This window comes from Pipistrellus kuhlii, unplaced genomic scaffold, assembly GCF_014108245.1.
Source record: "Pipistrellus kuhlii isolate mPipKuh1 unplaced genomic scaffold, mPipKuh1.p scaffold_m20_p_16, whole genome shotgun sequence".
NCBI classification, from domain to species: domain Eukaryota; kingdom Metazoa; phylum Chordata; class Mammalia; order Chiroptera; family Vespertilionidae; genus Pipistrellus; species Pipistrellus kuhlii.
This window is the reverse complement of record NW_023425471.1, coordinates 16,231,381-16,257,940: the sequence shown is the minus strand read 5'-3', so window position 1 is coordinate 16,257,940 and position 26,560 is coordinate 16,231,381. Positions and strand designations below refer to the sequence as shown.

The following is a 26,560-nucleotide window of genomic DNA, read 5'->3' as shown; positions in this document are numbered from 1 at the left end:
GATAACTACATTTTGAAAAACACTGTCATAGCTTTTGAAGTAGGCAAAAAGTAATACATATAATAAATATACAGAAAGAATTATATGGATATGGCTAGGGGCCAAATATTGATTCACACAAATACAATTTCTCACTGATTATTGTAAACTTCTCCTATGTTAGGCAGTGCGAAAAAAGATTCTCATTCAAACAATTTTACTACTGTCTTTATATGAATTGGCATTGCTTGGATAAATGGTCAATCTTTCAGATTTCTTTGCATTCCTCCTGCTCCCTCCTAAAATAGAATCTGGATTAACTGGTGAGAGAAATTTAGATGGCATACATAACCTATGCTCCACATACAGGTCCCTGTACTCTCTTTGACCCTCTAGACTCTGTAGCAATACCCTTGCCTGCCTCGTGGGTGTCTACCCTACTGACCACATGGCTGTGAATTTGTATTTTCATCATGAAATTCAATGCCCTGCTCACTAAACTATTGTACATTGGTTGCTAAAGGAATTCTTAAATCTGTGAGTTACCACTGAAGAACACTTAAAATTCTAAATACATAATTATGATACCTGTGAAAGCAAGTATAACTACCATGTTTCCCCGAAAATAAGACATCCTCCAAAAATAAGACCTAGCGCATGGAAAGATAAGACATCCCCTGAAAATAAGACCTAGCGCAACTTTGAGAGAAAAAATTCATATAAGACACTGTCTTATTTTCGGGGAAACAGGGTATCATTATGGGTAAGGATGACTTCCAAAAAGTAACAGCAACATAAAGCCACTCAACACATTTTGGGGGGGAGAGGGAGGGTGTGTGAACTTGGTGTTTACAGATATAGCATTGTGGAAAAAACAAGAGAACCTATAGCCATAATCATCATGATTTTATTTTAAAGGAAAAGGAACAAATCCATAGAAAAAATAACAACACTAAAAATACCACTTTAAGGGATAGTTATTTTATCTAAAGCTATTTTAATGTTCAACTGCTATCTCATAAACTGATATCAATGTAAAATTGCACTCATATTTGAGAATTTAAAAAAATACCAAAATAATTGGTGGAAATTAATTTTAAAACAAATTATCTCTAATAATTTGCTGAATATTTGGTTGTCTCCTCAGGACATAATGAATATTCAAAAATTACAGATCATAAGGCCCAATGTATATAATTTATAAAAACAGTCATAATTACTTGGACTATTTTAATAATAGTTTAATTTTAAGAATTAAAACTCAAAACTCATTTATAATAACAACTAAATAACATGCTAGCTATTAAAATGAGATTGAGCCCAGCTGTTGAGATTGACGTATGAACCAGGAGCTCAGGATTCAATTCCTGGTCAGGGCACATGCCCAGGTTGCAGGTTCAATCCCCAGTAGGGGGCATGCAGGAGGCAGCTGATCAATGATTCTCATCATTGATATTTCTTTCTCCCATTCCACTCTAAAATCAATAAAATATATTGTAAAAATGAGATTTTTTTAATTAATAATTCTGTTATCAAGCAAAAGGAAAAAATGAAAGAACTCAAGAATGCATGGGATATAACTAATATTCTACTTATTGACACTTGAAATTACAAACCCATGTGTGCATATTTTTAATTTTAAAGATTTTTTGAAGAACATTTGATAATACCATTTGATAAAATACAAATAGGTATGCATCTCTGTCTTTTAAAGTATTAGATGCAATTGCTGATAAGAAACACAATATTAGTAATTCATGATAATATGTATTACAGTATATCTTCTAAAATTAGCATAATAATGGGTATTAGTGATTGACATAATTTGAGAGATAACAAATGCAAAATTATGCACACATGCTCCGATGCTTCACTCAAAATTAAATATATGTTTTCTGAGATATTATACTATATTTCTATTATAGCTGAAGTCAGATATTAAAGAACATTATTCTTTTATTATCTTTAATTCCCCAATGAGTCAATAGAAGCATTAACTTTGCTTATGAATAAATTAAATATAATTTTGAACCTATAGAATAAGAACAACAATTTAAAGTGGCTTTTGAATACAGAAGTAATCTGTTATAAGTATTTCTGATTTGAATAGCAACAAATCAATGGGGTTATAAAATGAGGAATGAATGAATATTAGGATGTTTCCAGTTTTTCACTATTGTGAGTAATGCTAAAAGAACATTCTTTGTAGTTTTCCTTATAAACCCATGTGCCAATACCTAAGAGTAGAATTGCTGACTCATTAGAGTATTCACATCTTAATTATATACTAAAGGCATAGTGCACGACTTCATACACGTTGAAAGGAAATCAATTAGAAGAAATATTTTAATATCACTGTTCACCCTTTTTCTATAATAGATGTGTCAAGCAAATTCACAATCAACAATGACAGATCAAAACACATGTGCGTGATTTTCTCCAGCAAGAGCTTTATATGTATGGCGCATGTACAAGTCAACTTAGCCTTTTATATATAGAGAGAGAATAATCATGCTTAATTAGACCTGCTTTCTTATTTAGCTAAACTTTTTCAAGCTCTTTCTGGTAATTGTCAGCAACACAGCAGTAAATATCAACACAAAGCAGATTATTATTGTAGGTCACACAGGGAGAACAAAGGGTAAAATATTTAACTGCAGCAGTGTTTGACTATATTCTGCACAGTGAGAAAACCTGAAGTCATTTTCAAGGTTCATGATTTCTTACTTCTTTTCAGCCAGGTCAAGTTTCTAAGCTTTCCAAATCTCCATTTTCCAGCTAATGAAAAGAAAGTAGGATGCCACTGAGTCTCCTATCTACCTAATCAAGGATTTCTGTGAGGATCAAATGAGACAAGACACAGGAAAACACTTCACAGATATTTGGTTAAACTGTAAAAATTTTGCACCTGGCTATAAAACAAGTCATGTTTCTGGGTTGAAGAAATTCCAAGAAGGCTGGTCTCTAGGGAGAGGAAGCCAGGCATTTCTATGTGATATCATTACCTGGTACCCAGAGTCACTGTTTCTTAGCTGATCTGGGCTATGGGCCACATTTTGTGCTATGGGTCTTGGCAGCATTGGCTGCAATTTGGTGGGGTGTTGCTCTGGGGCGGTAGTGGGGCCTATCTCCCACTTGGGGGAAGATGAGTGTTGCTTTGTGGGCACCAGGTCCATGGTGCCATTTATTGTTAAACTAGAGGTGTGGTGCATGAATTTGTGCATGGGTGGCCTGCAGGGATTGGGCTAAAACCTGCAGCTCCTACCTGCCACTCCTGCTCATCTCGGCCCCAATGTGCCTGCTGTGGGCTGGTGCCCAATCAGTCCCATTTGGGAGAACCTCCCATTGCTACAGCAGCACTCACCAGCCATGAGCCCTGCATCTGGCACCCTCCCAAGGGGAGTGGCCAGCAAGATGTGGCTGAAACTGGCTCTCCAACATCCTCCAAGGGATCCCAGATTGTGAGAGGATGCAATTCAGTCTGAGGGAACCCACTAGTGCACGATTGGGCCCAGGTGGGACTGCAGGAGAGTTCTAGGGCATGTCTGGCCCATCTTATTTCCGACCAGCCGGATCCCAGCAGCAAGCTAACCTACCAGTCAGAGTATCTTCCGCCTGGTGGTCAATGCATGTTATAGTGAGCAGTTGAGCAGCCTTAACATGTCATTAGCATATCACATGTTGATTGGTTGTTCTGCTGTTCGGTCTATTTATATATTACCCTTATATTATATAGGATGGCCTGTTGCTAGGGAGAGGAAATTGGGCATTGCTATGTGACATCATTACTTGGTGCCCACAGCAACCACTTCTGGGCTGGGCTGGGCTGTGAGCCACATTTTGCACCATGGGGTCTCAGCAGTGTTGGCTGTGATCTGATGAGCTGTTGCCCTGGGATGGTGGTGGGGCCTGTATGCCATTTGGGGTAAGCTGAGTGTTCCTTTGTGGGTGCCAGGTCTGCAGTGCCTTTTCTCTGTAAATGGCCAGGGCATATCATGGCAACTCCTGTGTTGAGTGTATGCCCCCTGGTGGTCATTGCATGTCATGGCAACTGCTCAAATGGTTGAACACTTAGCATATTAGCCTTTTATATATACAGATTGTAAATTATATTCCACCAGCCACAGGAAATGGCATTAATTTATTATTTCTATTTGCATATCCCTGGTTGAACAGATTTTCATGTTTGTTAGCTATTCATTTTTCCTTCTATGAGTTGACTTTTTAAATAGTTTGCACAATATCTATTGGATTGTTTGCACTTTTACAGATTGATATGAATTCTCTGTATATTCTGGATTTTAGCAGTCATATGCATCTAAAATACAAGTGCACACACAATTCCTTATTCAGAACCTTATGACTGACTTTACAGGAGAACAATGAAAATGCTCATTTAGCTGGAGTGGTAGAAATTACAGAGTTGCAATTTAAAAAACAAATATGGCAGGCTAGATGAAGTCCTGGGACCCAAGATGAAGACTGACATGTTGTGTGAACCATAGAAGGGGCTTTGTTTGACCACGTGTTCTTTTTCTTGATTTCAGAAACCCTCATGCTTGCTTTACTTTCTATACATGTTTAAGGAAAACTATTCAGAAGAGAATCCTCGGATATTTTTGTTTATTTAAAAAAAAAGTTTAATTCAGTACCCAATTTATTGCTTGAGTTTACAAGTTGTAAAATAATTTAGAAGTTATTTAAACAATTACAATTTTGGTATAGTACTTAGTAGTAAAAAAAACAAAGCATCTTTAATTTTATTTGAATTGTGTTTTAATCATGAAGTCATAATTGAGTTGCTCTTTTACTTGCTTTTAAAGAAAATTAGCTGCTCTCTCTCTCTCTCTCTCTCTCTCTCTCTCTCTCTCTATATATATATATATATATATATATATATATATATTTAAATATGTTTTACAGAGAGGAAGAGATAGAGAGTTAGAAACATCGAGAGAGAAACATTGATCAGCTGCCTCCTTCACACCCCCCTCTGGGGATGTGCCTGCAACCAAGGTACATGCCCTTGACCGGAATCAAACCCTGGACCTTTCAGTCCACAGGTCGACACTCTATCCAATGAGCCAAACCAGTTTCAGCACTTCTAGTGTTTAATAATACTTACATTGTTTAATACTCTATATTAGGGGTGTCGAACTCAATCAGAGAAGGGGCCAAAATCTAAAATCCAGCCTAAATCGCGGGCCGAATGGTTTACTGAAGTCATAAACTGTCATTGTGATGGAAACGCAGTGGAGTGCAGTGATGACAGCGCGGTGCGGGCCACATTGCAAGGCCTGGCGGGACGGATTTGGCCCGTGGGCCTTGTGTTTGACACATGTGCTCTATATCAAGACTTCAGGAACTATGTCCAGTTGTCATATGGATAATTGCTTAGAGTTGTGCTATATAGGTTTAAAATAATGGAAATATCACTGGCCAAGATGAATTTACAAAGCAAGAAAAATATTATTCAGTGACATTGCAAAATTACTTTCTGTTATCCATGCCTCTCTATTCCATAGACTCCAATGTATTCCTTAATTCCCTTGGGATATTTAAAGCAGTGTTTTTAAGAATAATTCAATAAGAAACTAAAGCATATCATTATGGTTAGAGTTCATTAAAAACACATTCAAATGTTGTTTAAGAGTCACAGTGTGCAGCTGTGGCCATGAGGCTCACTTGGTTGGAGTTGCTGGTTGGATTCCTGGTCAGGGCACATAGCTAGGTTGCAAGGTTTGTTTCCTGGTCAGAGTGCATATGGGAAGCAGTTGGTCGATAATTCCTTCTCATGTATATGTTTCTCTCTCCCTACCTCTCTCTCTAAAATCAATAAACATATTCTTGGGTGAGGATAAAATAAAAAGTCATAGTGTGTAAAGAACTGAATCTGAAAAAGAAAAATGCATATATTGATAAATCGGTGGCATTGCAAACAATGCTCCAAGCAAAAAATCAAAAAGGATAGAAAAGTACTTATATTTAATTATACTGTTTTATATATACTGCAATGTAGACCATGAGAAAACGGACATTCTTTCATTTGTTCATTTATATATTTAATAATTCAGTGTTTTTCAACCAGGAGTGATTTTATTCTCCAGAGGAATTAATGAATGTCTGGAGATATTTAATTTTTTTTATTGATTGATTTGAGAGAGAGACAAAGAGAGAGAGGGGGGGGGCATCAATTTGTTCCACTCATTTACAAATGTATTGGTTCATTCTTGTATGTGCCCTTGTGCCCTTCCTGGGGATCAAACCTGTAATCTTGGTGCATTTGGATGACACTCTAACCAACTGACCTACCCAGACAGGGAAGAAGCTATTTTGGGTTGTCATGCCTGAGGGAGGAGGAAATGCTATTGGCATCTTGTGAACAGTGACCAGTGATGCTGAAAAACATCCTATAACACACAGAGTAGCACCTTACAACAACAAATTATCCAGACCAAAATGTCAGTAGTCCTAAGGCTAAAAAAGCCATGACCTAAGCCAAAAATGCATGCTTATCAAAAATACTTTGTTCTGGTTCTAAACCCTGTGATTTATCAAATAAAATCTAACTTTATATATGTATTAGAGGCCTGGTGCACAAAATTGGTGCACAAGGGGGGAGGGGGGAGTGTGTATGTGTCCCTCAGTCCAGCCTGCACCCTCTCAAACCTGGGACCCCTTAAGGATTGGGCCTAAAGTGGAAGTCAGACATCCTTCTCACAATCCAGGACTGCTGGCTCACAACTGCTCACCTACCTGCCTGCCGGATTGCCCCTAACCACTTCTGCCTGCCAGCCTGATAACCCCCTAACCACTCCCCTGCCAGCCTGATCTATACCTAACTGCTCCCCTGCCAACCCAATTTCCCCCAACTGCCCTCCCATGCAGGCCTTGTCCCCCCTAACTGCCCTCCCCTGCAGGCCTGGTCACCCCCAACTGCTCTCCCTGCAGGCCTGCCCCCCCCCAACTTCCCTCCCCTGCAGGGCTGCTCATCCCTAACTGCTCTCCCATGTAAGCCTGATTACCCCAAATTGTCATCCTCTGCAGTCCTGGTCACACCCAACTGCTCTCCCCTGCAGGCCTGCCCTCCCCCCCAACTGCTCTCCCCTGCAGGCCTGGTTCCCCCTAACTTCCCTCCCCTGCTGCCTAGTCACCCCTAACTGCTCTTCCCTGCAGGCCTGGTCCCCCCAACTGCCCTCCCCTGCTGGCCTGGTCCACCCCCAACTTCCCTCCCCTGCAAGCCTTATATCCCCCAAATGCCCACCTCTGCTGGCCATCTTGTGGCAGCCATCTTGTGTCCACATGGGGTGGCCATCTTGTGTGTTGGAGTGATGGTCAATTTGCATAATACCTCTTTATTAGATAGGACCATATTTGAGCAAATTCATAGAACCTATAGTGTAGTAATTAAGTATGCAAGATATGAATTAGGCAGATCACTGTTTAAATCTCACACCTACCATTTGTTAGCTTGTGCCTTAGACAACTTCTCTAACCTCTCATGACTTTAGTTTTTTCATCTGAAACATAATAATAATGTCTGCTGTATGACTCTGTGGAGATCAAGTGAGAATAAGATTTATGTAAAGAGCATTGCAGAATGTTTATGTTTAGTAAGTTCTCAAAAAAATAGTAGCAGTTAGTATTACCTATGCATATACTAAATTATTTAATTCTGACCTACTATGAATATCCTGGCCTCATACCATATTTCATTGTTTCTAAGATATCATTTATTAGAATATGCATCATTATTTCATCTATAACAAAGAAAAAAAGTGCTGTCAATTAGACTCTGACAAACCAACATTTATAAAATGTGTCCTGGTTTCAGAGCTGTTACCCTGTGAAAATACAATGTGAGCCTTAGAAATTATTACTGTAAAGCCCATCAGAAAATATTTTCTTAGATACAAGTGAACAAGTGTAATTAATGACATTCAGCTTCAAATTCACTTAAGATACAAGAACAGAAGCAGCTTCCTAGGAAGGCATGTTTAGGTATATCTCTCCTGTGGGATTTGAAAGCAGACTATGCAGCATTCCCAGATCCATCCAAGAGCTATTGTCTTTCAGCACTTGTCCATTCCCAAATGATAGCTAAGGTGCAAAGGAAAAGGACTAATGTATAGGGGCTGGGTCAACCCTGTCCTAGAAACCTCATGCGCTTTCAGGGTCAATTAGTGTTATAACCTAGGTGTAATTTCCAAGATTTATAAAAGGTACATGTTCAGTTACAAGAATTATTATACTCAGAGGATCCCCAAAATTATATCTTTCCATTAGACATCTGCAGTTCATCCATAGAACTCCTCAATCAGCTGTCATTTACCAGTTTTTTTCTCATGCAGAAGCAACATTGCCTACCAATACAGTTGACATTCCAACTTCATCAAATTTCCAGGGAAAATACAGGCAAGGCAAAATATGTTGTGAACCTTTTATCTACAATAATATGTCATTTTCATAATTTTATAATTAAAGATACTAAAATTCATAGACTTGCCCCAACTCATTCTATCTAATAAAGAGGGAATATTCCAATTGACCCTCACACCATCACAAAGATGGTGGTGCCCACAGGCAATAAGGAGGGCATATACTAATTGACCACCCTGCCCTCAAAGATGGCAGTGCCCACAACCAATAAGGAGGGAATATGCTATTTGACTGCCCTGCCCTCAAATATGGCAGCTCCCACAGCCAATAAGGACAAAATATGCTAATTGACTGCTCTGACTTCGAAGATGGTAGCATCCACAGCCACAAGATGGCAGTGCCAAGTCCCCTCAGCCCTGCTGGGGCAGCAGACATGCAGCAAGGCCTCCGGAGTCCCCATGTCCCCTCAACTTCCCAGCCACCCACGACCACCCAAGGCTCAGGTAACCAGTGCTGGCCAAGGCTTGCACTGCCAGCAATGACACCAACAGTGTTGTGATGGGGGCATCACCTTCCCCTGATTACCGGGTAGCCTCCCACCCCTGAGGGCTCCCAGACTGTGAGGGAGCAGGCTGGGCTGAAGGACCCCACCTCCAGTGCATTAGGCCTCTAGTCCTATTTAATAAAAGAGTGATATGCAAATTGACTGTACTACTGCTACACCTACAAGCCAGGCCACCAGCAAATCAGGAGAAAGTATGCAAATTAAACCAACTAAGATGGCTGTGGTCACGGAGAGAGCAAGCGACTTGGTTTCCTTGGCAATGGGGGAAGCCTAGCTTTCCACCAGCCCTGGTGGGCCCAGGCCTCCACTCAAGGCTACAAAGTTTCAATTATAGAAGATAAGTAAATTGCTTTTTGTTACTCTCCCCTGGCTCATTAGGCTCTACTCACCCTGGCATTCTTGGTTTTGTTTAAATTGAACAGACTCCTGCCTCAGGGCCTTTGCACATGCTGTTTTCTCTGCATGGATTGTTCTTCCCTTAGATAGCTGTTTTATTCATTCCCTCATCTCTGCCTAATCTTTATTTATTCAAATGCTACTTTATCAATGAGGCTTTCCCTGGAGGTACTTTCTCAAATGTTCAGCTCCCACATATATATCTCCTATTCCTACCTGATGCTTTATGGTTTTCTCTTTAGAACTTTTCACCCTCTGATGTACCATAATTTCTGTTTTATTATCCATTGTTCCTATTGGAGTATAAGCTTCACAAGAACTGGGAAATTGTCTGTTTTATTTAGTTATATATCCCATACTTGAGTAGTATTTAGAATATAATAGGTGCTCTTATCTTCAGTAATTATTTACTGAATGAAGTAGTATGTTAGGGGTTTGGAGGGTAAAACTTTGTTTGCAAAAATAAGTCTGCTGCCCTATCTAGTTTGGCTCAGTGGATAGAGCATTGGCCTATGTACTGAAGGGTCCCAGGTTTGATTTTGATCAAGGACACATGCCCGGGTTGTGGGCTTGATCCCCAATAGGATCAAGGGGACATGCTGGAGGCAGCTGATCAGTTATTCTCTCTCTCCTCATTGATGTTTCTATCTCTTTTTCCTTCTCCTTTCCTCTCTGAAATAAATAAAAATATAATTAAAAATAATAATAATTCTTTTATTAAGACTTTGAAAACCCTCTGAGTGAGTGGAAGGCTTGTAAGATAGGATATTAGTATCATTACTTGATGGTCACACCTATGTCCACTATTTTATTGATCTTGAACATTTTAAGTATGTCCCTTGGTAGATTATATCTTCTTGGTTTCATAACACTTATCACTTTAAAAATCAATACTGCATTATGTTTTGTATATTTGGACAGATTGTTTTTAAAATCCATAAATCACTAAATAAGAAAAATATATATCCCTTTGGTGGAATGCCCTTGATTAGCTCAGAATGGAAAGAGAGAACCTGTCGTTCTTCGTCAATCAGATTGGCACGTATTTAACAGCATGCAGTTACAGAGAAGGAGAGCTGTGTTGCCCTGGTCTAGCAAACCTAATTGTAGATAAATAAAAGAACAGTCACTCAGCATGAGGGAAAAGAAAGAAACCGAACTGCACAATGTTGTGTTTTTCCATCCATCAGCCTTCATTTGTCAGAGTTTGCCTGACAATCTAGGCCAGAAAAGTCAGGCTCTAACACAATATTGATTCCATTTCATTTTTCCTTTCTTGCTACCCTTCTTAGCAAACAGTGTGTATGTGAAATGAGAGACGATGCAGTCGATAGGCATGTCCAGGGCACATTTATTTTAAAAGCTTACTTTGTTTTTGTCATCCCAGAAAGCCATATGTTTTTTGTTTGTTTGTTTGTTCATTTGTTTTACTATAACATTGCCATTGTTAGCTCTTGATGCAGTAACAAAAAATCCCAAACACCAGGGATTTATAACAACAGATATGCAGTATTCATTCATGTGTCTTCAGATTAACAACAGCTTTCTCTATACTATGGACCATTGTCAAGTTTTCTCATTCTAAATTTGAATCTGATCCAAGTGTGTTATTCTAGAACCCAGACAGAGAGCAGTTTCTACATGGTACATTATTCTTCTATGGTGAAAGATGGTACTAGAAAATGTTGAATTGCCCTTAAAGACCCAGCCCAGAGCTGTCATAGAGTCACTTCTGCCCAAAGTTCATCAAAGCGAGGCACATGGTCAAGTCCGAAGTTGATGGTGAGGAAGGTATATTCACCTACAGGACAGCCATGTTCACAGAGTAAATGAAAAATAATGAACTAATAAATCAAAGTATTCACAAATGTATTAGAATTTAATTGATTCCTTGATGTTTTTTGTTTAATTTCAACATCTCTAAAATTGAGGTATAGCCCACAATAGTGACTACAAAATCTAATTGCTTTTTTTTTAAGCTTTCTTATCAGTTCATAAAATAATAGTGAACCTTACAATCCATAATATCTTAGATTTAATAAAATAAACTATGCATTTGGGTTATTGACAAAATAGTCAAATGGTACGACAAAGTCTTTACAAATAAGTAAAGTAAGTTAATGAGTATGTTTGTTAAGGAAAAAGTTGTCATTTTTTTCTAGAATTTTTTTTTGTTTTCAATAGCAGCATGCATATCTCATAGAGAGCTGAATGGAAAACCATGCATTAGTAGTAAATCATTTCTCTCTATTCTTATATTCATATATGAATGTATATACCCATTTGTAGAACATCAATTAGAATATGAAGTGTCATTCCATTGTTTAATACCTTTTTGTGGCTTATCTACTAAGATGTTGAAGATGGTATAAAATATCATTTTTTTTCCTCTGGTTCTTGCTGTTTACTCATGCACCACTTATTTCTTCCCATTCCCTCACATTGGTACTCCATGCTGCTTCCACAGTTCAGATTTTCTCTTGCAATTCTATTATCCATCATGTTGTCAACTAAGTATATGACCTGCTTCTGTTTCAAGCCTTTGATTAAGTATTACTTCCCCCATGAGGTTTGTCTCTACCCTCATGTCTTTTAAACACAGAACTGATCACTTCCTTCTCTGTACCCCACTTTACATTGCATTTTGCTGGTCCTTATAACTGTTATACTCTAAGTTTAATATGGGATTGCTTGTCTGTATCCTACACAGAGGATTACCTTATACTTTGTAGTATTCACAGTTCTTAGCCAACATGTTGAAATGTAATAAATATTCAATATATGTTTGTCAGATGAATAAATGAATGAACAAATGTTGGAACATATATGCAAAGGCTGTTCATATCCTCATTATATTGTCATATATATGTATTGTATATCCTATCTACTAAAAGAGTAATACCCAAATTAACCATCACTCTGCTCAAGCCACACCCAACAGCCATGCCCATTAGCCAATCAGAGCAAGTATGCAAATGAACCCCAACCAAGATGGCTGCAGGTACAGAGAACAGTTGAGAGGCTTGGGTTTCCCCGGCAACGGAAGCCAAGCTTTTCACACTCCCTTGGACTGCCTAGGCCTCCATTCAAGGCTACAAAGTTTCATTTATAGACGCTACATAAAACCAAAAAGAAATGGCAGCAGCCACGGAACAAGCAGGAGGCTTGGCTCTGCTCCAGGCTACAAAGTTTCAATAGTTAAAGGTAAATAAATTCCAGATACCAGGGCCTCTGCTTGGGTTGCTGGGGGGTGTGGTCAGCCTGCAAACCACCACAGGCCCCTCACCCAGGCTGCCCCACACCCCAAGGGAACCCCCACCCTGATCCGGGACACCCTTCAGGGCAAACTAGCTGGCCCCACTCATGCACCAGGCCTCTATCCTATCTAATAAAAGAGTGAAGATTAAATATAAATCTAATATGCAGATTGACCATTACTCCAACACACAGTAGCTGGCCCCAGTGGTCAAAGATCTGGTCCTCATGTGGACACAGCAGGGGAGGGCAGTTAGGAGGCACAAGGTCTGTAAGGAAGGGCATTTAGAGGCGATCAACCCTGTAGAGGAGGGCAGTTAGAGGTGGCCAGGCTGGCAGAGGGAAGTTGGGGCAAACAGGCTGGCAGGGGAGCATTTAGACATCAACCAAGCTGGCATGGAAGTGGTTAGGGTGTGACCAGGCTGGCAGGCAGAAGCAGTTAGAGGCAATCAGGAAGGCAGGCAGGCGAGCAGTTGGGAGTCAGCAGTCCTGGATTATAAGAGGGATGTCCGACCTGAGGGATTTCAAACTGCCCGTTTAGACCCGAACCCACTGGGATCAGGTCTAAACGGGCAGTTTAAAATCCCTCTAGGGGTCCCAGATTGGAGAGGTGAGGGCTGGGCTGAGGGACACCTTGTACCCCATGCACAAATATATATTCTGAGGTTAACTATATATATATATATATATATATATATATATATATATATATATATATATATATAGGCAGTCCTCAGGTTACATTGGACTCAACATACATCATTTCATGGTTATGTTGCCATCTACCATTTATTTATTTTAAAAAGTTCTGTCATTTCAATGTATGTACATAAGTGCTTTATGTTTTTATTATTTAGTTACAAGTAAAAGTCAGGAATTGTTATCTTTCTTTCAATTTTTATTTTTACTGTTTCACTTCATTATTGCTGTATATGTGTTCCATGTGAGTGATGTAGGTGCTTATGTAGGTGGGTTTAGACTTATGGCAAAGATCACATTATGTCGTGCCATAGGAATGGATCTCCAGTGTAATCCAAGGACCTATTGTAAAAGGCTAATATGCAAAATGTCCCTTCAGGGGTTCGACTAGGAGATCCAGAGTTCAATCACTCGCTATGATGTGCACTGAGCACCAAGGGGGTTGCATGGAAAAAAGGAAAACCCTAGATGGCAGCCAGAAGGCCCTGATCATCCCTGATCACCGGCCAGGCCTAGGTACCCTACCTGTGCATGAATTTCATGTATTGGGCCTCTAGTAGGTAAAATAATGGAAATGGGAATAAGTTTAAAATAAGAAAGAAAACAAGGTAAAATGTATCTGTTGGAATATCCTTAGGATCTCTGTTAGAATATTCTTGAGAACATCAAATTTCCAGTTTTAAAAACATGTACAATTAACAATATTGAATTAATACAGAAATATCATGTTCAATAAATCATTTCTTAGAAAATGCAAATATATTAATTTGCATATGAATTGTTACATTCATCCTCAAGGGTGTTGTCTAGTCTTTTTTTTTTTTTTATCACTGATCATTGCTTCATTACTTCTCAGACTACCAACTTCCTAATATTAGTAATGCTATCCTATCTAATAAAAGGGCAATATGCAAATTGACCATCACTCCAACACACAAGATGGCCACCCCCATGTGGTTAAAGATTGCTGCCCCCCTGTGGAAACAAGATGGCTGCCACAAGATGGCCAGCAGGGGAGGGCAGTTGGGGGGGACCAGGTCTACAGGGATACAAGTGGAGGCCAATTAGGCAATTGGGATAGCAGGGAAGCAGTTAGGCATTGATCAAGCTGGCAGTAGAGTGGTTAGGGGTGATCAGGCTGGCAGACAGAAGGTGTTAGGGCCAATCAGGCAGGCAGGTGGGAAAGCGGTTGGGAGCCAGCAGTCCTGGATTGTGAGAGGGCAGTTGGACATCCCTGGAGGGGTCCCAGATTGGAGAGGGTGCAGGCTGGACTGAGGGACACACACCTCCACCCCTGTGCATGAATTTTCTGCACTGGGCCTCTTGTTAATAATAAATAAGATTGAAGGTGCTCAGAGAGTTATTCCATTTAAAAAACCTATCAGGGCTGAATTTAAAAATACAACATATTATCCTAGTGAGCATTAATGAAGGTTTATTCTCTGTCGTCTAATTAATAAATACTATTTTCTTAAAATTATGCAGGAGATTATAGTGAACTGTCAATACTACGATGAAAATAAAGCACTATAAATCACATTATAAGGGTCTTAACTCCTAGTGCACAATCTTACATTGCTTGGGATATATTCACATGGAAATGCTCTATTATTAGAAGTGAGAGGGTTTTTTTGTTCTTGTTGAAATCCCATAAAGACTTTCTTGTCTGAATGTTCTTTGAAATTGAACACTTACAAAAACTGGCCACTATAATTAGCTATGTTTCCATTTCAGTGGTGACCTCCTTTACCTTATCTTAAATCTTATAAAGATGTGAGTCCATGTATGAGATAAAATGTTTATTTAGATCAGTTCCCTGACCTGGATATTATCAGTCTGGCAATCATAAACCCACACAAAGATACCCTTGAAGCATTTTAAAGGCTATGTTAGCATTTCTTTCCTTTACTATTGGAAGATACAGTATTTTATCTCAATTACACTCTGGAAGGATATTATATAATGTATTGGAGTTAAAGAGGAGGAGAAAAATTAACATATTAAGAAATATGACTGCCAGTTTTATCACATTCACACATACACACTATGCATAGCAGAGTAAGGGATAAAGTGGAAGCTTATTTGCACACTTGCTGATTGTAATCTCAACTTTGACATTTTCAAGTTAAGTTATCTTGGACAAATTGACTCAGTACCCCTCAGTTTTGACATCTGTAAAATCAGATAACACCCTTTTTGTAGGAAATAAGTGTCAGGGATAAAATGCATGAAACACAGTGTTTGCCACAAAGTAAACTTTTTTAAGAATATATTTTTCATTGATTTCAGAGAGGAAGGGGGAGAATATTTGGAACTATTGAGGAGTAGGACCAAAGAGAGAAAGATGTTAGTGCTAACCATTTGGCAGCATATGGAGAGCATTGGTAAAATTATTAACTATTTATGGTCATTTTCTGAAGGTATATAATTTACAGTGGGTGCATTTATAAACAATTTTAAAGGGGGAAAAATAGTCCACCTCCACCAAGCACACTCTGAACTTGACCTTGTTACCATTGGGTAAGATTTTTAAATAACTTTTAAAATTTCTTATCCTAGAAAATAAATTAATACTTATAATGTGTGGTTCATTTCTTTCATAATTATTGTCCCTAAAGTTGGTATGCATGTATTTGTGTATAGGTGTCTTGCACTTGTACCCATTTATGAACAGGGTTAGTCCTAATATTATGGATACTTTTAACCAAAGTGCCTGTCTCCCAGTGGCATTTATTATAATCAGAACTGAAGAAATAATCTCTTTCAAGAGCTTTTGCTGAGCACCTACAAGTTGCAAGACATCCAACTGTGTCATATAAGATTATAGTCATTTGGGTTGAGTACTCCCAGGTCTGATAGTCTGATAGAACAGATACAAACACAATATATAAAGGTAACAGTGGCATGGAGACACGTACACCCAGCAGTGCTGGGAGGCTGGCTACAGGGTAGAAGAAGGATCAAGAGAGATATGGGTTAATCAGGAATTGCTCTCTGGGGTATATTGCCCAGGCCCTGACTGACACTTGACATTGATTAATCGATACTCCATCCTAGTGTTTAACAAGTGTTCCATCCAAAAAGTCTTCTGTAATATTTAACTTCATTTCCTTCAGTTTCAATTTATGCACATTTCTTTTGTTCTGTCTTCAAGGGAGCTAGACAGAAGCCAGTAGCAAAGCACTTTATATTTCTATATGTAAAGAGATTTGTTTGTTTATTGTTTTTTTCAGTCATACTTCAATCTCCAGACTAAGGAAAAACAAACACGTTTCTTAAAATAATTGAATCATTTCTCAAAAGACTTATTTCACTTGACTACTTAATAATTAATAAGCCTAGATACTATGCTTTAAGTGTTTAATCTTGGGAAAGAAACTTAATTTTTACAATGATGTGGAAAGAATTTTTGGATTTCTATTTTGAAACAATTTTGTATCTCAAATATCAAATAGAATCCTGTTAAACTAATAACTTTGTAAAGTAAAATGAACATTAATATTACTGAGTTTATGGATGCGAACAAAAATATTAATCCTATTCATAAATTGTACTTTTATTGCATTTTACTTTTTTGACAAATATAACATCAATGTCTGTTTCTCTATGCAAGCATTACAATATAATTTAAGATAACTTTGGATAAATTTCTAAAAACTTTAGTCTGTTTCACAAAGACTTTTATTTCTTTTCTCTGTAGTTGAAGCTACTTTTTTTGTACCTCTATATACCATGCAGAAATTGATCTGCAATACATGTGGAGTCTCCAAGGGTATAGTTAAATTTAATAATTTTATTACTAACTGTGAAGTTAATCTGCACTGTATGTGTTCTATTCCTCAGGAAACCGAAGTAGCAGTTCAAGCTAAACAGCCGGATGTGGAAGGGATTTTGTCTAAAGGGCAGCACTTGTACAAGGAAAAACCAGCCACTGAGCCAGTGAAGGTAATGAAACAACCTCTAGGAACATCTATTACCTCATAATGGGTTATTCTTCCCCTGTTGTACATTTGCCATTGGCATGGTCTATTTATAATCAATGAAATAACTTGTAAAGAAATATTGGCCATACTGCAATAGCAGAGACAGAGCTGTCTTTTTGATCAACATATCCTATTTATATATTGTGATCTTAGGACTATTAACTAGTCATTGCATTAAAGGACTCATTTTTGTCCTGGTGCGCTGCCATCAATACAAAAAGTAGCCCCACCTTCAAGGTAGATTAAATTCTTTGAGGCTTTATTGCTTTGCTTGCCAGCCTTCATGCTTTTCATATTGTTTAGCTTAATTCAAAGTGAGCTACTGCATCATACTGTCTGTCTCCAACAGCTGTAAAGAAACACAATATGGTTCATGACCTTTCTTTTCTCTGTTATTCTTTCTTATGAAAAAGTAATCGGCATTTGGGATTCAGATCTTCATTGGGTCAAGAATTGTTAGTGAAATGTCATGTAATTGCTTCTCTCTCGGGTGAAAAAGCTGGCCTGGGAGAAAGCTTTCTACTTCTTTCCTTTCCTCGTGTGCATTTGAAGCATCTGACATGTTTATTCATAGGTTATTACATGAGGAGAGGAATGGAAAGCCAGCTCAGTTTTCAAAAATAGCTCATTGATGGCTTCCACTTGCAAATGAGAGTCCAGTGATAAATAGATGTTAGGTTAGGTATGCGTTACCTTATTTTCTGTACCTGACCAAAATGATAATGGCTACCATTATGATGAAGGTTCCTGTTTACCTGTAATGGTGGCTGTTTATTGATCAGTCCTGATTTCTCTAGCTAATGCTGCAGGATGAAATTTAGTGAGCCTCTCCTCATGTTTAAAACTGCTCTAAAACAGTGCAGGTCAATAACTTCATTATATAGACCTAGATTATCCTTGCAAGCAACAATACCATGACTTAGACACTGTCCCTAAGATCACCACTTACACTTGGCCCAAGCTTCATTTCTAGAATATTGTTGCTTTTCTTTACAGTTTACAAGGTTCTTTTTCTTAGGTAAAGTTAAAATTTTAGACTCAAATGTCCAAATACCAGATGCACCTGTTTCTCTAGAAATATCGATGGACATTTATTGAGTAATATACTGTCCCACTTCTAACATCTGAAAGAGTAATAATTTGTATTTAGTTCCAAGCCAGGTCTGATGATTTTTATGAAGCAACAATGTGTTCAGTATTTATTTATTAATTTCATTTTTTTATTTTTTTAATCCTCAAATGAGAATATTTTTTCATTGATTTCTAGGGAGAGTAGAAGAGAGGGGGAAAGACAGAGGAAGCATTGATGTGAAAGAAACATCAATTGGTTGCCTCTTGCATGAGCTCCAACCAGGGCCTAGGCCAGGGAGGAGTCTGCAACTGAGGTACATGCCCTTGACCAGAATCGCACCTTGGACCCTTTGGTCCACAGGCCCATGCTCTATCCACTGAACCAAACTGGCTAGGACTGTGTTCAGAATTTAGATGAGAGAGCTAAGGAAAGGAGAGTCCTTAAAATAGCAATTTCATGGTTTTTGTTGATGCTCTAAGCCAGCTACCTAGCAGACACCTTTCTTGGTTAACCGAGTAACTCCCATGGCAAACACTGAAACAGACAAATGGACCATTTTGTAGGTCTGCTCTGTCTACTCTGGTTTGATCCTCAAAGACATTATGCAGGGTTTCTTAAAACTGTTACAGATTACAATATGCATTTAAATTGGCTTATACAGTTAAACCTTTGTAAAAGAAAAACCACAGAGTTAAAAGTTTTAATTGAAAGTTGAGAACACTTTTATAAATTTAATTTTAATTATTTTTACTGAATTTATTGAGGAGACATTGATGAATAAAACTATATAGATTCTAGGTGTACAACTCTATAACACATCATCTGTATATTATATTGTGTGTTCACCATCCCATCAAGTCTCCTTCTGTCACCATTTATCCACCATTTTTCCTTTTCTACCCCCCAACCTACTTTTCCTCTAATAATCACCATACTGTTGTCTATCTCTATAAGGATTTTTGTTGTTTGTTGTTTTGTTTTGTTTTATTGTTTTTGGTGCTTACTTCCTTGACCTTTGTCATCCAGCCCCCAATTATCTCACCTCTATAGCTGTCAGTCTATTCTCTGTATCTAGGAATCTGTTTCTATTTTGTTTATTTTATGCATTAGATTCCACATGTCAGTGAGATTATAGGGTACTTGTCTCGCTGACTGACTTAATTTGTTTTCACTTTATGTAAATAATCCAAGCAATTGATTCTAACTTGTCATACCGCAATTCATACCCTCAGCTCCTGGGCTACTTTAATATCTGGGATCTGCCATGTATATCTGAGAATACCTACTTTCTACTGCCACATTAATGGTGTAAAAGGGAAATTATCTTTCTGGAATCAAAGACAGAGCAAGGAGGTGTTAACATTCCCTCCTTCATATCCCTTAAAACCTTTTTGGCAGAATCAGAACTCTTCTTTCTTTCCTCCTTTTCTCCTTCTGCATTTCCTCTTTAGTCAACTCATTTCGGAGATGCAGACTTAAGTAAAACTCATTCCTGCTCTACCATTTATCCCTTGGGTTTGGAGAAGATTAAATACATCAGGTTGATAGTGACAGGCAATATTGAAGTTGGGGGTGTAGAGAAATAGTTGATTCACTTGCAACCTTTGCTATAAGCCATGGCCAAGAAAACACCTGAAACTTAGCTGGAGTTGGTGGTAGCCTGAAACACTAGAATAGGGGTGTCTAACTCAATCAGAGAAGGGGCCAAAATCTAAAATCCAGCCTAAATCGCGAGCCGAATGGTTTACTGAACAGTCATAAACTGTCATTGTGATGGAAACGCAGTGGAGTGCAGTGATGACAGCGCGGTGCGGGCCACATTGCAAGGCCTGGCGGGACGGATTTGGCCCGCGGGCCTTGTGTTTGACACATGTGCTAGCAGCTCAAAAATGACCTCATAGTTCAGAGCATGGAGCCCAGCAGTACAGGGCTGCAAACTGCCGGAACTATGTAAATATCTACATGGATTAAAAAACTTATTTTTAAACTTATTTTTAAAGGTTAGGAATATTTCTCTGAAGAATTATCCATTTCTCTGATAGTCCATAAATAAAGCCTGTTTTCCACATAAACAAAGTTTCAATTTTACTTTGTTACTAATCTATCCAAACTTTTAAATCATGCTACCTAATGCTTTTTCTCCTTAACTGTCAGGTTTCTCACCCATTAAAAGAAGGATAAAGGATCCCAGTAGTCTGCACAACATTTTAATGAAAGAATCATGTGTGTGTGTTTTGGGGTGTGGGGAAGGTACATTTAGAAACTCTAGTAATTATTGAGAAGAAAGTGATGTTCTCAAAAAGTAAAATTAAAACCCCTCTTGGTATGTATATAAGGTGGAGTGTTTAAATGGATAATTAGTGTGTCCACTGCTTGCAGACATTTTAATTAAGGACACATTAGAGAATTATTCTTTTTCTTAGGAAATTAACTGCCTATTGGCACCTCTACATTCTATATAAGACAGCCTGTGTGTTCAGTGCCTACACTCACCTCACAAGCTGAGTCCTGTTTGGGAGCCTCACTCATCTATGTTCCGTTATTTTACTTTTTTTTTCTTCTCACTTCATCAACTTCTCTAGGATTTCTTTAATTTTCAAAGGTATTAAAATATTTTTTTATTTTTTAAATTAAGGTTTTACATGTGTATAGTAAAATCTTAAGATAGTATGATCAAAGATATAAGCATCTTTATTTTGCTTCTCTCCCCCCTCTTTCTCTTTCTTTCTCTCTCTATTTTCCCTCCCCCAATCTCCTCTTCTCCCTCACATACACACACTTTTATCTCATTTGATTTGTAAATTGTTCCATCATTTTAATTTCAAAAATTATTGAAGAATTTTTAAATATGTTTTATTGATTTCAGAGAAGGGAGAGGGAGGGAAAACATCAATGATGAGAGAGAATCCCCTACTGGGGATCAAGCCAGAAACTGGGCTTGTGCCCTAACCAGAAATAGGTTAATGCTAAACCACTGAGTCATACTGGCTGGAGAAATGATTGAATATTTGTTGGATAAGTTAAATTTTTAACATTTTGCTTAAGCTATACCTGTAGTAATAATATTTTACAATAATGCTATTTATGAAATCATTTTAATATATTTTATTTTCTACAGATTAATGGCTAGATCCTCAATAGTACCAAGTTTTTGCAGTTAAAAAGCAATAAAAACAATTGCCATGAATAGCAACAATATTGACAAATACCAAAAAAAAAAAAAAATAAGCCATTTGTTATTTGATTTAAAAAAAATAACTCTCTTCTGAACTTAAGCATTTAGATGACATTTTCTGTAGTTCATACTTATTCTTTCTGTTTAACTTTTAACAGATATAAGTATTCCAGAATACTTGTGGATATTAGAACTGAGAGCATTAATGGAATTTTTAATGTCTTGGTTGCTTGCTGAAGTGATAAGATGAAACCAGCTGGCTTGCTTTGCTAACTTTTTAGATTATTACAAAGACTAGCGACCCAGGGAACCCTTTTCAATCAGGGACCCTTTGCAATCTGGGACTGCTGGCTTCTGACCACTTACCTGCCTGCCTTCCTGATTGCCCCTAACTGCCTCTGCCTGCCTGCCTGATCACCCCAAATTGCCCTCCCCTGCCAGCCTGATCTCTCCCCCAACTTCCCTCCCCTGCTGGCCTGATCTCCCCTAACTGCCTTGGCCCCCACCGTCATGGCTTTGTCTGGAAGGAAGTTGGACATCCAGCAGATGGCCTGTCGATTGGGTCTAATTAGCATATTACCCTTTTAGTAGCATAGATAGATTATATAGGATAGGATTGCTTAAATGAGGGGGAGCCTTGTCAGACAAGAACACATAATCCATATATCTAGACTGATAGCCAGCCATATGCCCTATACTATCAAACTGGTCATAAAAAAAATTGAACCGCTTTCTTACATATTACTCCAAACAGCTGTTGTCCTCAAAACACCTCCTCAGCCTCCACCTTACGTTCTGCCTTCACAGTTCACCTAGATTAGGTTCTGACTGGTTGATTTATTTGCCAGTAAGCGTCTCTGGGCCTAACTATGGGTCTGATCTAAGAGGCAGGGCTGATCAGCAGCTCCAGAGGAGGCCCAAAGCGAAATAGAGGCATAACTGCTGATGAAGCTGGAAGAGAAAGAGATAGGCAACGGCTGATCAATAGTTGCCACAGAGGCTGAGTATCAGAACCTGCCTCTCTCTCTTCAGGCCTCTCTCTGGGCTTAATCTGCAGCCCATTTGGCAGCCAGTGCTGGGTCACCACAGCAACACAGCACTGACTTCCAGTGTTTGATTGAGCCTTGGTGGTTATAAACTCTGGTTCTTTATATATATAGATATTGCTAACATTAATTTTATAATATATTTTATTACTGTTCTTCAATTCTTTTTAATTGTAACAGAAAAAGTAAGGTGTTAGGAGCCTTTTGTATTTGGTCAAAGGGTTCTACCCCAACCCTTAACACAAGTAATTGTTATAGACAAATGGTCAAGAGAACAGTTATACTCTTCCAGGCATCATTTCCTCCATTATAAGCTGCAAAATGACAACATCATTAGTCCTTTTCAATTATAGTCATTCACAACCAGGGATGTATTATTTTCCCAGCTGTTTTGTTGTTAATTAACTAGATTAAGCTATGTGGTTTTGTGTGTGTGTGTGTGTGTGTGTGTGTGTGTGTGTGTGTGTTTCTCCCAATGAATGTGTTCTGCCAACAAACATTTTAGCATTTTTAAGAACTTCTTTAGGACTTGTGTGGGTTTTTTTTGTTTGTTTGATAGTTTTTAATATATTACTCACAACAGAAGTGTCTACTCGGTCAAAGTGTTGCCCAATTAAATATAATTATGACAATATTTGGCTTTATAAATCATCTGTCAGGCATACGATCTCATTTGCCTGGTAAGCACAATTCTGTCAGTGGTGATAGAAAAAGTTGGGAAAAGAATTACAGAAAGATAATAAACATTAAAGAATTTATAATTTATTAATACATGAGTAGCGGAATTTCATTTATTTTTAAATTCAAGTTTTCTTTACAACTGAGGAAAAATCTTAGACTATGAGAGGCTGAATAAATGTCAATCATTCTTGAATATAAGGAATGCCCTCACTTTTCCCATTGAGAAGATAAAATTTATAATAGATTTCTGAGCAACTTGTAGACATACACACTTAGAAATATTGATGAGATTGCCAAATGTTTAATTGTATTTAATTTCTTAATGGAGCAGCATGTGTATATTTGAAATCTCACATTTTATAAACTAACACATGATTAGAAATATTGATTTTACCACATATATATTTTATGAAATGAGTTCATTCACATTATTCATATGCATATTCCAGAATTCTAGAGTTCACCATTCACCAAGTTATTTAAAATATTGCACTGAGTCCCTTTAGATGCTGTTCAAGTTCTATAACTACAGGTAGCAACATACCTATAATCAAAAGTTAGCATTACTTTGCTTACTGCAGCAAGAGAGAAAGCTCTCCAAAGACTGTGGGGCATCTCAGGTAAAAGGGAACTGGCAAGAACTGGTTAGCAGGTTTGGATGGTTAACACATTTTAAAGATAAATTAGGAAAGTGGAAGCCATTTATAGGTTAGATGCTATCAAGAAACAGTCAGTGTGGCTCTAGAAGGTGAGGAGATTAAAGCAGGGCAGAGTGGCCTTGGCTTTGTCTCATTCCAAAAATGGCCCTGGCCCTATCTCTGGCTAGTTAATTTTCTGTGACTGTCTTTTGTGTTCAATTGAGACCATCACTCATCTACCTTAGATAGCTGCCAGTTACAAAAAGGGCCATATTTCACTTCCTCAATATTATCACTTGAATTTTATCCCCTCCCTTACTGCCCATTCATAAAATATTAGGAGGAAATTTTTTTCATGTTTCTTAGATATTTACCATTTATCACCTCACCTGAATAACATCTTGTTTGCTTTGTATTAGGTCTAGTAATACTTAATGTCGTTTTCTAATACTTTTTTAAATCGAATTTATTTAAACAATACAACAAAATTTAATCAACAATATAGTTGCCGTTGTTTTCTACTACTTGTGCCCAACGCTCAGGAAGCATTTTAATCCCTCTGTTGTAAAATTCTTGTGATTTTGATGCAAAAAATTCGGTCAATGCATTTTTGAGGCATTCTTCATTATTAAATTTTTTTCCAAGAAGAAAGTTTTGCAAAGAACGAAACAAATGGTAATCGGAAGGGGCAATATCAGGAGAATATGCAGGTTGAAGGAGAACTTCCCATTCCAACTGGCGCAGTTTTTCAGCAGTGATTCTTGCAGTATGCGGTCATACGTTATCGTGGTGAAGAATTACGCCCTTCCGATTAATCAGCGCGGGTTCTTTTTCTCTTAAAGCTTGGGCTAACCTTTCCAACTGGGCACTATACACTGCATTTGTAATGGTTTGGTTAGATGGTAAAAGTTCATAATGAAGAATTCCTTTAAAATTCCACCAAAAACACAACATCACTTTTTTCGCATGCAAGTCAGGTTTTGGTGTGGGCTGTGGAGCCTCATTTTTGTCCAACCATTGAGGCCGCCTTTTCAAATTAACATACAGCACCCATTCTTCATCTCTGGTAACAATTTGCTCTAAAAACAGCAAACGGTTTTGACGAGAGAGGAGCGAACTGCAAATTGTGACTCTTTGATTATGGTTGTTGTCGGTCAACTCATGAGGAACCCATTTTCCAAACTTTTGGACTTTGCCAAGTGCACGCAATTGATTGAAAATTGTTTTCTGTGAACAATTTAAAGTTGTCGCAAGCTCTTGTTGGGTAATTTGAGGATTTTGCACCAAAAGAGCTTGAAGAGCTTCTTGATCAAAATTGGACACACGGCCTTGACCACTCTTGTCATCTAACGAAAAATTTCCCTCGCGAAATTTCTCAAACCAACGCTGGCATTTTCTGGCGCTAACTGCATCTTGACCAAGAGCACTACAAATGTTTTTTGCAGCCTCACTTGCTTTTCTTCCTAATTGGAACTCGTAAAGCATGCAGTGCCGAATATGCTCTTCATCCACCATCTTCTTAGCCCTAGTTTTGCAACAAAAACCAATCCAAACACAAACTTTTTCAAGCAAAACTTGTTAATTGCACTTCACACGTTCTGTAGATACCACGTGTTTGAAGGTTATGTCAATACAAGTCAACGCCAAGCAAGATTTTAAACGAATGTTGAAAAAAGACATTAATTATTACTAGACCCGATAAAACTGTCTTTAAATGAATTGTTTACAATGCCCTTAACAACTAGTGTGAGTTTGTATTCTATGAATAAATACTAATGGTTTATCAACTTCCTTCACCTCCTTTACTATTAACCAATGCTTTCAGATGACTTTCATAAGCATTCCGAAAGTCACATCTCTTGAGGTTATTTTAGACCACTCTGCAACTTTTTTGTTGTAAATCAAATAAGACACAAAAAATATTTAAAAGCTCTAATTTAAACTGATTTCTTTCTGAGGAAATATTTGAGGGTAAAGTCTCAATTTAGACTTACTCAGTGGTAGCAAATGCTGGAACTGGGCAAGCATTTTAAAATTTAAGTTTCGGAGAGAGAAAAATGGTGGTGGAATAGACAGACATGTTCTGAGCCTTGTCCAAAAGCAGAAAGAAAGAGCAGCTGAGAGTCACATGGGGAGTGTTTATTGGCAAGTTAGGGGACAGCTAGACTCCAGGAGAAGGTGGAGGACTGCTGGACTTGGGCAGCTTTGAGTCCCCTCACAGAGCTAGGGGCTCAGAAATGGAGACCACGCCATCTTGAAGGAGAGAGTGGATCTTATTGGAAGCCTGAAAATCTATGGCCAGAGTAACCACTGAATAGCTGTGAGCCCCAGAATGCTCCTTTAGTTGCTGCAACCAAAAAATTTTTGCTACTTGATAGAACTTTACAGTTTAACAGAAAAGATGTGAGAATAGAAAATATGGGCTCATGCCAGAGGACCAGAAAGCAAAAACAAACAAAACAGATCTTCCCTAGTACATAATCAATTAAGACTCAAAAGTATAGCAGATGTTTGAATAAATTACAAGATAGGTTCTGGACAGTGTTGCTAAGTGGTTAGAGCATTAGCCCACAGACTAAATAGTCTCGGATTTGATTCCCAGTCAAGGGCATGTACCTAGGTTGCAGGCTCAATCCCCAGCCCTGGTCAGTCAGGCCACATGCAGGTGGCAACCGGTTGATGTTTCTCTTTC

At 38.2% G+C, this 26,560-nt stretch overlaps 1 protein-coding gene across 4 annotated transcripts in view; it reads left to right on the top strand.

Moving 5' to 3' along the window:
- DMD (dystrophin) overlaps positions 1 to 26,560 on the top strand; it is a 1,962,662-nt gene that overhangs the window by 1,215,913 nt on the left and 720,189 nt on the right. For all 4 annotated transcript variants that reach the window (XM_045582357.1, XM_045582356.1, XM_045582355.1 and 1 more), the window contains one exon: positions 17,117 to 17,218. In XM_045582357.1, the coding sequence (XP_045438313.1) occupies positions 17,117 to 17,218 (102 nt within the window). The remainder of the gene's footprint in view (positions 1 to 17,116; positions 17,219 to 26,560) is intronic.